The sequence below is a fragment of the Neopsephotus bourkii genome, unplaced genomic scaffold (assembly GCF_033783945.1).
Source record: "Neopsephotus bourkii isolate Nb327-2 ecotype Australia unplaced genomic scaffold, CSIRO-AGI_Nbou_v1 NB_463, whole genome shotgun sequence".
Lineage (NCBI taxonomy): Eukaryota > Metazoa > Chordata > Aves > Psittaciformes > Psittacidae > Neopsephotus > Neopsephotus bourkii.
This window is the reverse complement of record NW_026900965.1, coordinates 1,188,156-1,200,963: the sequence shown is the minus strand read 5'-3', so window position 1 is coordinate 1,200,963 and position 12,808 is coordinate 1,188,156. Positions and strand designations below refer to the sequence as shown.

At 62.0% G+C, this 12,808-nt stretch overlaps 2 protein-coding genes across 5 annotated transcripts; one reads left to right on the top strand and one right to left on the bottom strand.

Annotated features, from left to right (window-relative positions):
• Positions 1-46: 46 nt before the first annotated feature.
• LOC133210542 (basic proline-rich protein-like) lies at positions 47-910 on the bottom strand. Its single transcript, XM_061350013.1, has one exon. It carries the CDS (start codon positions 908-910, stop codon positions 47-49), a length of 864 nt encoding a protein of 287 aa, XP_061205997.1.
• Positions 184-11,684, top strand: GRAMD2A (GRAM domain containing 2A). Of its 4 annotated transcripts, XM_061349898.1 has the most exons (13): positions 184-257; positions 878-1,220; positions 3,530-3,643; positions 4,219-4,276; positions 5,462-5,534; positions 5,616-5,719; positions 6,425-6,523; positions 7,347-7,418; positions 8,314-8,376; positions 9,830-9,986; positions 10,286-10,385; positions 10,479-10,586; positions 11,340-11,684. In XM_061349898.1, the coding sequence occupies exons 3-13, from the start codon at positions 3,540-3,542 to the stop codon at positions 11,341-11,343; spliced, it is 942 nt and encodes a 313-aa protein (XP_061205882.1). In that variant the 5' UTR covers positions 184-257; positions 878-1,220; positions 3,530-3,539; the 3' UTR covers positions 11,344-11,684. The 4 variants fall into 4 exon arrangements, with proteins under 4 accessions (XP_061205882.1, XP_061205883.1, XP_061205881.1 ...); XM_061349899.1 differs by lacking the exon at positions 184-257 and having other exon boundaries at positions 828-1,033; XM_061349897.1 differs by lacking the exon at positions 184-257 and having other exon boundaries at positions 828-1,220.
• Positions 11,685-12,808: the final 1,124 nt, after the last annotated feature.

The following is a 12,808-nucleotide window of genomic DNA, read 5'->3' as shown; positions in this document are numbered from 1 at the left end:
TCCGGTAACCGGGCCCTCCGCGGGCGCTTTAAGAGGTGGGTCACGGCTAAGCCCCGCCCCCTCCCGCCAGTGGGCGGGGCGAGGCTGCGTGGTCGAGGGGGCAGGGCTGAGCACGGCGCGGGTGGCAGCCCCCAATGCGGGTGAGCGGAGGGGGCGGGGCTTGGCGGCGGACCGCCAATGGGAGGGCGCCGGGGTGCCGCGAGGAGGCCGGGCGCGCGGGGCATGACGGCGCCTGGCAGCGCGGGGCCGCCTCGCAGGTAGGGCCGGGGGGGGGGCGGCGTGAGGCGGCCGCGGGGGCACCGGCAGGGTCCGGGGGTGCCCGGGGCGCGGGGCGGAGCCGCGGGGCTCCCCCCCTGCTGCCGCTGCGAGCCCGGTGCCCGCCCTCGGCCTGCCCCCGGCCGGCGGCGCCGCGCCGTGAGGGGAGCGCGGAAGCACCGAGCCCCGCCTCTCGCTCTGAGGGGACGGAGCGGACCGGGGGGGAACCGCGCTGCCCGGCCCGGGAACCGCTGGTTCCGCTTTGGCCGAGGGGTGCTCCCAGCCCCGGCGGAGGCTGGGGCCGGCCCCGGGAGCTGCCCTCGGTGCTGGGCAGCAGACGAGCTGCCCCTGGCCGGGGGTTGCCCCGCGGGGCCCGCGGCCGCGCCTTCTCGGAGCCGGTGTAAGCCGGTATCCCGGGAGCTGGGGGCGGCCCTGGGAGCGAGGCCCTGGCTGTGGGCCCGGCTGTGACCCACCGGGCGCAGCGCCCCGGGGCGGGCCGTTCCTGGGTGGGGGGACCCGGGTGCACTGAGGGAGGCCGCCTGCGGCGCGGGGCCCTGCGGCACACACGCACCCGGAGCCGGGTCTCCGTGCCGGCCTTGACCTCCCGTCTCTCCCCTGACAGCGCTGCTCGGGACCCGCCGCTCCCCTCCAGCATCCTCGGCCGTGGCTCCGCTCCAGCAGCCAGCACACGGGACTGAAATGACCTTGACAGCCGGGAACAAGGGCAGCTCGGCGGATCCCGCCCGGGCTCGCTCGGGCCGAGGCAGCCCGGCCGCAGGTGCCTCCCTCTGCCTCTGATCCTCGGCTTTCAGTTCTGGGAGGCAAAATCCCGCCCTCCCTCTCGCCTGCCTCTGCCACGCGCTTCCCCCGTGCTCCTGCCGGCAGCGGGGAAGGGATCCAGGGCAAACCCCGCGCTGTTGGAGTGGCTCTCGACGGATCGTGCCCAGGCTGGAGCCCAGCATCGCGTAAGGACAGGGAGATCTTGGGCCGGGGAGAGGGAGAAGCTCCGGGCGCCTCCTGGCCAAGCCGCAGCCTGGAGGCGAGCTGGGGGGCTCTGAAGGGTCTGTGTGCCTCGGGACAGCGGGCAGGGGCCGGCGATGTCTTCCCTTTGCTGGGAATTCCTGTGCCCATCGGCTCCGTCTTGTCTTGGGGGATCCACAGCCCGACTGTTCCTGCTCCGCCTCTCGTCTGGGGTGCTCGGGGTGGTGATTTTCCTGCAGGAGCGGCTTCCTGCTAAGCAAATCCCTCGAGGACAGCCTGGTTTTCTCCCTGTGCTTGCACTGGAAGTGGCTCTTGGCAGGGAGACCTCCCCGTCAGCTGTGGAGCTCAACCCTATCTTACCCTAGGTCTCTATCATCTGGGAGCCAGGACAGAGCAAGATCTGTTGAGGGCAACTGAGGCAGCTGCTGCAGTGTCTCTGCTGGGCTGCGGATGCTCCTCATAGCCCCCAGCCCCTCCCTTGGAGCAGCCTGGTCCTGGCACCGTGTCTGGGACCGTCTTACCCAGGACTTGTCCCTGGCAGTGGCTGTGTAGGGGAGGAAAAGCCAGGACAGGGCCATGGAGCACTCCGGGTGCTCGCCAGCCTTTGGCCCTCATTCCAGGGGATTTCTGTGTGCTTGGTGACCCTGGGGAGGGGTTCTTGGTGCCATCTTCTCAAGCAAGGGCCCCTCTCCCCATCCCCTTTGTGGTGCCCCTTGGCGTCAGCCCTGGTCAGGGCTAAATCCGCTCGCCTGGATTAAGCAGTGGGGATTTAAGGGATGATGTAGGGGAAGCTGGAGCAGGCTGAGCTCTGGAGCAGGCTGGAGCCCCTTTGTCCAGCATGGGGGCAGGGGGGGTGAAGGCATCAGTGCCTCCATGGTAGAAGTTTTGGCTTCAGGGCAGTGTGGCATCAATGTGGCATCACCATTTGGGACAGGCTGCCTGTCCCAGAGCCACGGGGTGGCTGAGGAATCAGGCAGGGACAAAGCCTTTGGTGCAATGCCAAGAGATGTTATTTTGGTGCTTCTTGGTGGTGGAGTCTCCCTTCTCTTCCAGACACATCCTTTGACCTGAGCTTCTCCTAACCACCCCCAAACCCCGGTGTGATCATCCCACCCCACAGTGCTTGGGTTTGGGGACCGTGCGGGCAGCTCGTTTCCTTCGCACACACTGGGTGTGGGGAGCTGGTTCCAAGCCCGGTCACTTGTGTTCAGGTTTTCTGCAGCCCCGTGTGTGTGCTGCATCTTCCGGGAGCAGTCCCTGTGCTCCCAGCTGGGATTCAGCCTGGCTCCATTGCATCGGGACAGCGTCTTGGCAGGACCCTGAGGCTGCAGGGATGTGGGGTCTTGCACTGTCGGGGTGCAGCACCCCCATCCTGGTTCTCCCTGAGGCTGTGGGGAGTCATCGAGATGGGTTTCCCTTCAGATGAGTCCCTTGGAGCGGGTGCAAGGTGCGTCCAGGGGAGTAGAGGCGGCAGAAGAGCCCCTCTGCCTGTAGGAAGCGGTTGGTATGGCTTCTGCCGCACTGCATTGCCCCTGCGGGCACCGGGATGTGCTCCAGCTCCGTGCTGCCCGTGCCCCACCTGCTCTGGCAGCCGAGCTTCCCCCCTTGAGCAGTTCCCTCTCCATATTCCGGGGGCTGTTTCCGGGGTCCTCCGTGCTGCCGGAGCCTGTGGGTCGCTGCTGCAGCCCCTGTGCCCTGCGCTCCGCTCTGGCTCTCGGTGCCAGCCGCATGGCAGCAATCTCTGGCTGTGGTTTGCCGAGGGCGGATGTGTCACCTGTCTGGCCCATCGGGTGATAACCTCCCTGTGAGAGTGTTTGCTTTACCTGTCACAGCTGATAAGCTCCTCTGATAACACCCATGATAGCAAATAACAGGCTTTAAGGAGAGGGGAGCGATGACAGAGGGAGGTGGTGCCCTTGGCAAGGGCTCTGCCCTGGGAAGACGCTGTTTTGCCAACACAGAGGGACAGATCCTGGCCCTCACTGGTCAGAATCTCCGGGAAGTCTCATAAACCTCTGGCTCCTGAGGAGTGGCTCCGCTGTGGAGGAGCTATGGCAGCGAGCGCTGCTCTTTGGCCGCTGGGCTGCAAGTGCCGAGGAGTTCCTGGCAAGGAACGTCCTTATTTTTTCCTCCACGTGACGTGGGAAGTCACAGCAATGTTCCTGCTGTCCTTGACTGGCAGATACCAACCACTGTGTGCAGGCTGGGACCAAAGGGAGCGCATTTATGGCTCCAAACCACATCTCTTCCATCTTTCCCTCTCCCTTGGGGGCTAACGGGCTTCTCCTCGCAGTGCCAAGCCGATGCATGAGAAAGCAGCTCCCCTGAAGAGCCCCGAGCCCATGCACGGCCGTGAGAAGCTGGAGACATCCCACAAGCAGAGGAGTTTGGATTCCCTCGATGGCAGGTGAGGGGCAGCGGGGTCTGCAGTCAGGTGTTTGCTCTTTATCCCTCCTGTTGTGAGCTCCTGCAGCATCCCTGCTGCCTGCAGGTGTATCCCACCGGCTCGGAGGGGGCACAGGGGGTCCCCTTTTGGTTTTGCTCTTACCTATTGGCAGGGAGGGAAGGAAGGGTTTGGGGAAGGGACCGGTATTCCTGCTGCTGGGATTGCTGGGGGGATTTCACTGTCTCTGTAGTTTCCCCCCTCATTGGCTGGCATGGTGGATGCAGATGGATGCCCCTGGGCCCATCCTCCTGCCGGGGCATGTTCCCAAACTTCCATTTGCCCTGGCTGAAGCTGCTCCTAACCTGTCCCTGCTGCTGCTGGGGCTCCTTCCCCTGGTGCTAGGGTGTATTTGGGTACAGGCACCCCAATGCTGGTGCCTCCACCATCAGCTGTTACTTAACATCCAAATGAGCCTTCCCAGGGTCTCTTCCTTCCTCTGCCTCTTGCTGTGCCTCCTCTTGCAGCTCCGGTGTTTGAGGGCGCGGGTGAGACCTGGGGCTCCTCACTCACCTGATGGTTGTTGTTTTGCCTTCCAGCCTCCGCCTGAATGAAGCCCTGAAGGATGAGGACATCAAGAAATGCCACCGGGAAGTGGTGAGTCTTGAGCTTCGTGAGTGAACGGGCTGGTTCCTTGGTGCCCAACCCTGGCCATTTGCCATGGGGGAGCCTGCTCCTGGTGTAGGGCAGAGGCTTCTGTCGGTGTTTCCAGGGGAGCCAGTGATGGTTTCAACTGGTCTGTGATCTGCCTCGCAAGCACTTTCAGGCTTTTCCATCCAAAGCAAAGGAGAGAGCAGAAATCTTGACTGCAGGCAGCTCAGTTCCCATCTGTTTGAACCTTTTTGGTTGTTCAGATCGTGCCCGAAGTGGAGCTTTCTGGTGCACCTGCGAACAGGAGGTGCTTTGGAAGAGGCAGGAGCAGAGGGAGGAATTGTTTTGCCTTTCCCCACGAAGCAGACAGAGAAGAAGAACACCTTGCTGATTAATGAGAGGCCTCTGTGGGGGTTATGGGGCTGTGCTGGGGCCAGGGAGTGTTTCTCGAGGGTAGCTTGGAGGTGATGCCACGATCCCCCCCTTCCCCTGAAACACCCCACCAGCATTCCAGCACCCCAGTGTCTCTCCAGGGGGTGTCTGAGCCAACCCCAGGTGCTGCTGAGCCTTGATCCTCTTACAGCCCAGCTCATCCAGCGCCAGGCTGTGTGGTGCAAAGGTGACCCTGTCACTGTGGGCAGGACAGGAGGGCTCTGCCGTGTCCCTGGGGAGCTCTGGGGCGGGGGGCACAGCCCTGCCTTCACAGGGCTGACGTGCTGCACGGCTCGGAACGGCTGTGGAGCCTTTCCCTTATCCCCAGAACCCGGCGAGCCTCCCGCAGCAGCCTTTGAAGAGACACCGGGAGGGAATATAAATAGCAGGATGGCGCGGTGTGATGGGCACAGAGCAAGAGCTGTCACCGTGCCCCGGATAAGGGAAGAGCTCGAGGAGGAGGAGAGAAGCCGCTGGGCAAGATAAATCGCCTGCGGATGAGGCTGGGAGAAGCCCAGCTCCCGGCAGAGGCTCCGCAGCCTCCATAGGCGTTAAGGGGGGATGTTTACCTGGGACGATGGCGCAGCGGCTGCTGGGTGCGGCTCCTCCAGCCCTTCGTGCCCAGCGTCCCCAGCCCGGTGGGACCCCCCTGCGCCGGTCCCAGGTGCGGGCAGAGGGAGGTTTTGTTGCAGGAGGGTGTTCTGAGGGGTCTCCTCTCCGACGAGGTCACCGGATAACTTTGCTTTGCTTTGTTTTCAGGCTGCTAGCAAGTACAACTCCCAGTACCACAAACTGTTCAAGGACATCCCCACGGAGGAGAGCGTGTTGAAAGGTGGGTGATGCAGTGAGGGACGGGCATGGGGGTGGCAGGATCCGGCCCCTGGTCTGCCATGGCCCTTTGTCTGCCTTGCAGTTTGCTCCTGCGCGCTCCAGAGGGACATCCTGATCCAGGGAAGGCTTTACATCTCCCCCAACTGGCTCTGCTTCTATGCAAACCTTTTTGGGAAGGATATCAAGGTAACGTTGGGGCCGGCTCACCCCACTCCCATGGGGCTCATAGGTGTGGCTACACTGCAGTTATCCCCTCCTGCACCCACATAACCCCAAAATCACCATTGAAAGCCCCCTGAGGGGAGTGTGGCTGCTCCTCCTCCTCTGATCGCCCCTAGCATCAGCCTGGGGAAACCAAATATTGGTTTGGTTTAGAGTTCCCTGATGTAAAACCTCCTACAAACCGCAGCGGCGTTTGAAGGAAGATCAAAGCTTGGGGTGGGGGGGGGAAGATTTGAATCTCTCCTGGCTTTTCTTCCTGATTTACAGTCTGAAGGTTCCCCGTTAGCCTTGTGGCTGATTGAGATCTTGGGGAGAGACAGCTTCCTTCCAAACTGGGCTGAAGAACTGAGCTATTTCCATCAGCCGTTACCTGATGGAACAATGGGGTTCAACGAAGTCGTCCTGCCATGGCTTACATCCTGCTTTAGTTTTAGCTCTCCCTGGGCTTGTGATGGGTTTCAGACTCACCGGGGGGTGTTTTCCCCATGTCCCTGCTGTTTTGCTTGAGTAGGAACTGTCTCCGAGCCAAGATTAGCGCAGGGGGATGACGTGAGCTCTAATACAGCCCAAGCTGCTCTGCTTGGGGTGTAACTCTGATGTGTGCTGCGTGTCTGCCTTGTGAAGGAGCCCCTGGAGCTCGCCCCATCCCTGTGTCTCTTTGTCCTGCAGGTGGTGATCCCGGTGGTGTCCGTGCAGCTGATAAAGAAGCACAAGACCGCTCGGCTGCTGCCCAACGGCCTGGCCATCACCACCAACGCCAGCAGGAAGGTAACTGCTCCCAGTTAGCTCTGCTTTGAGAGCAGGGATTGAAGCGATTCCAGCTGGGAGTGGAGCAGAGCTGTCCGTGCTGGCAGCCGGCCAGGGCAAGCACCGTGCCTTTGCTTTTGTTTCTGAATTCCACTTTGTTCCTGGGCGAAGCAAAGCCCGAGTGAAACTCGGCCGAGCCTGACAAATCCCCACCAGGCTCAAATAAAACCTTTAAACTCCTTAAGCACAAGCAGGGGAGGGGCTGGGGCCGGGGCTCATCCCAGCTGCTGGGCAGCGTGGGTAAGGGGCTGAATTTCCAGCTGCTAAATCACCGTGGGTGTTGGCTGCAGTGAGCTGATGTGGTCCTGCCCGGTGTGCCTTGAGTCCTTTCCTGCTGGCAGCAGCATGCGTTGCCCATCCCCTGCCAGGGTTATTCCCGTGGGGTTTTGGGAGGGGGTGGTTCCTGCGGGATTGAAGCAGGATTTGGGTGTTCAAAGCTGCTCTGCACCAGGGGAGGGAGGCGCTGCCCAGTGTCCCCTTGTGCCGACCCATGGGGATGTTTTCCATCGCTCCCGGCCCCGTTCGCTGCCGCATCCCCCTGGGCTGACCCCGGGGTCCCACGGGGAACACAGCTGAGCAAGACTGACCCCAAAAAAATCTGGTCCAGGTTTTAGGTGGCCTCAAAAAGAACAGCAGGAAACTCCTCAGGGAGGCGCCTGCAGGGGGATGCGGCTCCAAAGGAGGGAGATTCAAGGGCAGGACGTCTCTGTCTGTCCCCTGCCTGTGGAGAACAGGACTTGGGGTGGGGGAATCTCTCCTGGCAGCTCCTCTCTTTCTCTTGCAGTACATCTTCGTGTCCCTCATCTCCCGTGACAGCGTCTATGATGTCCTGAGGAGAGTCTGCACCCACCTGCAGGTACCCTACACCCCCTGTGCCGGTGGCCACAGGGCTCTGCACTGGCCTCCAGGGCTGTGTTTCAGGGAGCAGAACCCTTCAACCCCAACCCCATCATGGCTTCAGATGCTCCCAAAGCCCTCCCTGGTGCCCTGCTGCCTCTCCCCAGTGTCCTCACCCTGCAGCAAGGGACAGGAGCCGTGCCCTGGGCTCATCTTATCCCCAGGAGCTGCCACTGGGCTTTTCTGGGTGACGGATGAGAGGCAGAGCCCGGAGTTCCTGCTCCCTCCCAGGGCGTGGAGGTGAATTACGCATAATCCGGTAGCAGTGCGAGTTCTGCCGCTCCGCACAGCGGGGGCCGGGCCCCAGGTCTGGAGTCTGAAGGGGAGGAAACATGGTACAAAGTGAAGGAAACTTTGAATTAACATGTCTAAGGGGGAAAGAGCCCTGGAGCATCAGCCCTGGAGCTGAGAGCAGGACTGCGGGGATCTCCCTCTCCTTGCCTTTGAAGCACGTGGGAAGCAGTGGCAGGGCCCTTCCCCAGCTGGCAGGGTGGCTGCTGGCTGTGTGGGGTGGTGATTGGGGTGACTCAGCTCCGTTGCCAAAGTGGGGGATTTATCCTTTGAGATGTGCTGGGCTCTGCCTACATATTCCCCTTTCCCGCCCCACAGTGCTTCATCCCCTCTGCTGGAAGCTGAGGCTCAAGCAGAGCCGTGGCCCCGTAGGGTTTTTGGTGATTGGGAAGCAGTGGTGCAGGGCCCTGTCCTCTGCCAGGTGCTCTTCTGTGTCCTCACATCCCTGTTAAGCAGCTGCTCTTCACAGACCCTCCAGGAAAGTCAATGCTCAGTTTCCCGGCGCAGGCTGAGGCAGGGAGGGGCAGCACCATCACCCTGTCCTTGCTCCTTTCTCCTTCCAGGTTTCGAGTAAGAAGAGCTTGAGCTTGAAGGAGCTGACGGAGGAGCCTGATGCTGTGTCACTGGTGAGGGTCAGGGCAGCTCTGGGAGAGGGAAGGAGCCCTGTGAACTCCTCCTGGGTGGGTTTAGCACCTTCCCAGCGCTGGTGCAGCCAGGTCCAGTGTGGAGTCAATCCCTCTCCCCTCTGGGCTGGCAAAGGTCATGTGAAGATGTGGCTGTTGCCTTCATAGGGCGTCCTCTGGGATGCTCATGCCCTGAGGGGGCACAAACAGATGGGTCAGGAGGATGGTTTGGGCCTGAGCACGAGCCTCTTGCTCTCGGGGGTCCGTACAGAGGTGGAGGAACTCAGCACAGTGTGGGAAATGCTGGTGCTGTGCTCCTGCTGGCTGATGCTGTTCACAGCCATGAGCATGGATAACAGGCAGGAAATAGGGTTAATTATCCCCAAACCTGCGGGGTGAGAGGGATGGCTCAGAGCCAGGAGGCTGGGGCAGGGGATGAGCGTGACCAAGGGAGCAGGAGGGATCTCATCCTGCTGCCTTTAGCACAGCAGGGCTCTGCTCTGCCCGCGGTGGCTTTGTCCCTGGCCAGCAGGATGTGTCCTCTCCATTAAACACGGATGGCCCATCCCTGCCTCTGTTCCATCATGGAGCTGTGGCTGTGCTGGGCTACATGGGGACACTGGGCATGGTGTCCCCCATGGGCCGGTGGCCCTGTGCAGCGGCTGGCTGCAGGAGGTGACAGTTTGAGTGGCCCTTGTGGGACAGGGCTGGGGACATCCCCAGGGTTGAAGACACTTCCCAAGGTCTGAATCAGGAGTGATCCAGGCTGGCAGCACCTCCCGGTGCTTCTGAGCGCTGCAGCCCTGCAGCAGCTCCAGCCCTGGAGGCACACTAGCAAGGGAAGCCCTCTCCATGTCGGTTACCACCCTGCTCCATTCAGTGCTTCTCTGGGATGCTGAGCCATGGGGCAGGTGAGGGGCTCTTGGAGGATGGTGGGAGGCCATGCTGAGCTTCAAGGGGTGGAGGAGGTGGCAGTTGATACTGGATGCTGGAGAGGGACTGTAGTGACGGGACAAGGGGTGATGGGTTTAAACTGGAACAGGGAAAGTTTAGGTTAGATCTTAGGCAGAAGCTCTTCCCTGTGAGGGTGCTGAGGCGCTGGCACAGGGTGCCCAGAGAAGCTGTGGCTGCCCCATCCCTGGCAGTGTTCAAGGCCAGGTTGGACACAGGGGCTTGGAGCAAGCTGCTCCAGTGGAAGGGGTCCCTGCCCGTGGCAGGGGTTGGAGCTGGGTGAGCTTTAAGGTCCCTTCAACCCAAACCAGGCTGGGATTCTGTGATTCGGGGCAGGCATGGGGTGTGTGGGCAAGTCCTTCCTATGGCAACAGGAACCTCCATCCCCGTGGGACTGTTGTCCTAAGTAGCACCAGCTCCACCTTAGGATGCTGTTTGGGGTCTGCTGGTGCTCGGTGGAGGTGCTGAATGTGGCCCCATTGCTCCCCCGGGGCTGTTCCTGCAGGAGGTGATTGTCCCTGAGGGCAAGTGGAGGAAGGTGTCACCCGCTTCCCTGTCCCTGTCGCTGCCGGACACCGACTACCAGTGCATCCACCGGGCCTCCGTCAGCAGCCTGAGCGCCAAGGAGAGCTCCTTCACCTCCGAGGAGCCCCTGGTTTCAGGTGAGGGCTGTGTCTGGTGCGAGGACACGGGCTGGGTTGGGCCTGGCCCCGCACCATGTGCTGGGTGTAAACCTCCATCGAGCCGCCCTCATCCATCCCGTGCCCTTGTGGAGGGAGTTCCTGCCTTGCAGACGAGCAGGGTTGCGGCTGGGAGTCGGTGATGGGGTCCTGGGGATGGGATGCGGTGTGGCTGTGGGGTCTGAGCCCTCAGCATGCGCCTGTGAGGGAGGAGCAGCTGATACCTGAGGGCTCCTGCATGAGCCCCATGCTGTGCTGCTGACTGCGGGCTTGTGTTGCAGAAAGTGCAATAAACACAGAGGAGGAGCTGGAGGTGGAGCAGAGCTGCGTGGCGGAGCTGAGGCCCTCCGACTACCAGCTCCTGAAGGTCTTCATCGTGCTGTGAGTGTGCGGAGCGGCCGCGGTGGGGGGGAAAGGGAACATCCAACTCCACCAGTGGCCACTGAACACTTGGGCTTGTTCCTCTGCCCCCAGCATCTGCCTCCTGGTCGTGTCCTCCTCGTACCTGGCGTTCCGCATCTTCCGCCTGGAGCAGCAGCTCTGCTCGCTCAACCGGGACTACCTCTCCCGCGGGCACAGGAGGTGAGGGGCCCCCGGGGACACTGCGGTGCTGGGGGGTGTCACCATGATGGAGGACCCGAGGTGCTAAGAGCAGTGGCTCCGTGCCGTGTCCCAGGGATCCCTTGTCCTTTGTCCTGCTGTTGGGATGGCTGATGGTAGACCCCAGGGTGTCATCCCCATGCGCTGGACGATCCCATCAGCCGCTGGTTTGTGTGGCTGAGGAAAGCTCTGCTGACCCTGAGACTTTCAGCCCTTGGGAAGAAGCTTTACTTGTGGGTTTGGGGCTGATTCCAGTTGTAGGAAGCACTGGGGTGGAGCTGGGCTGTGCCCTGAGGCTAACATGACCATGGGCATCATCAAGGGATGGACACAGAATCATAGACTCACAGAATCAAGCAGGTTGGAAAAGCCCTTTAAGCTCACCCAGTCCAACCGTTCCCAGCACTGCCAAGGCCACCACTAACCCATGGCACTGAGGCCTCATCTCCACGCTGTGTGAACACTTGCAGGGACGGTGCCTGCAGCCCTGCCCTGGGCAGCCTGTTCCAATGCCTGAGCACCTCTGGGGCAGGAATTGTTCCTCAGCTCCATCTAAACCTGCCCTGGTGCAGCTTGAGGCCGGTTCCTCTTGTCCCATCCCTTGTTCCTTGGGAGCAGAGACTGACACGAGTGGGTTCCTTGGGCTGGGGACATGGGGGTGACTCCCTTCACATGCCCATGGGGCCTGGGCACGGTGCTCTGTGGCCGCTGTCTCACCCATCTCTCTGCTTGCAGGTGACTGTTGCCCCCAGCACTGGCTGAGGACAGGCACTGGGACGGTGTCACCCCATGTACGGATCCCGGTGCTGAGTCCTCCCGGCTGTGGCTGTTGCACGGGGCCTGGTTTCCCTCAGCCGGTAACATGGGACCAAGTATCTTCTCTCTTCCTCCTGGCACCTGCTCCTGGTGGGACCTCTCGGCCAGCTCACGGCCACCGGTGCCAACTCCCCGTCCCACTGGAAACCTGTTTTCTCCCTGGGATGCTGCTGTGCTGTAGCACTGGACGATGGCTCAGGGCTGCCGAGTGCTTGGACCTCCCCTTAGGACTTGCTGCTGAAATGGGTGCTGGTTTTCATCCCAGGCTTGGATTTTTCCTGTTGAAAGATGACTTTAGGCTCACTGGGAGCCCCCAGACATGGGGATTTGTTGCTGCTGCTGCTCTGGGTGAAGCCTGGGCAGCGGCTCTGGGCTGAACCTGCCTCTTTGTCCCCTTCTCAGTACCCTGGGACTGCAGCCGGAGGAACAGCCCCAGCCCTGGGGGTGTGGAGGGGCAGCACCCAAGGGTGGGGGTACAACCCAGCCCCCCCAGCTCTGCTGGGCTCTGCACTGGCTCCCAGCCCTTCTCCCCTGGAGCACTGGGCCATCTCGGGGCGCGTGTGTGTGTTTCTGTGTCCCCTGCAAAGCACTTTAGGGTCCCCCAGAGCGGGCGCTTGGTGCCGGACCAAGGCTGCAGCAGCCCGTTCCCCTCGGTCAGACACCCCAGTCGGAGCCTGCGCCTGGCACTGGGGCAGGTCTTGGATCACAGCGTGGCTGTGCAGGGTTTGTCCCCCCGGAGCGCGCTGGGGTCATTCCCGTGGGATTCCTTTCGGTTCTTTCCTGTTTTTTGGGAACTACAAGTGCTGACGGGGCCAAATCCCTGCCCCTGGGGCAGCGCTCGCGGCGCTCCCCGGCCGGGACGGCTTTTAAATGAAATAAACCCAGGATTTTCTAGCACGTTGCTGTCTGCTGCGGAGCCGGGCACCCCAGCATCAGTGCTGGCCTGGTGCTCCTTCACTGGCTGCAGCCTCAGGGACAGCCCTGTCCTCGGGTGGGTTTGGGAATGGGTGCCATCGCCTTGTTCTCCCTTTGGGCCGGCGCTGGTTGTACCTGGGGCTGGATGGATGCTGGTGGGTGCTCAGCAGCGTGTTTGCACGCTCTGTGTCAGCCTGGGTGTCACCTTGGCCGTGCTGAGGAGGGGGGCCCGGCTGGGGCAGGAGAATGGGGGTGGCTCTTGCGGGACACCCGGGTGCGGTTTCTTCACTAGGTGGCAGCAGAGACCGCGGGATGTGGCCCTTGGGCTCTGGCAGCGCCTTTCTCCTCCTCCTTGAGCATCCGCAACCCGAATTCCCCTCCCACCAAGCCCGGCCTGTAGCAGAATGCATGGAAGTGGGTGAGATGCAAGGGAACAACACAAGGTGGAAAGCCCCAGCGGAGGTGGTGGTGGC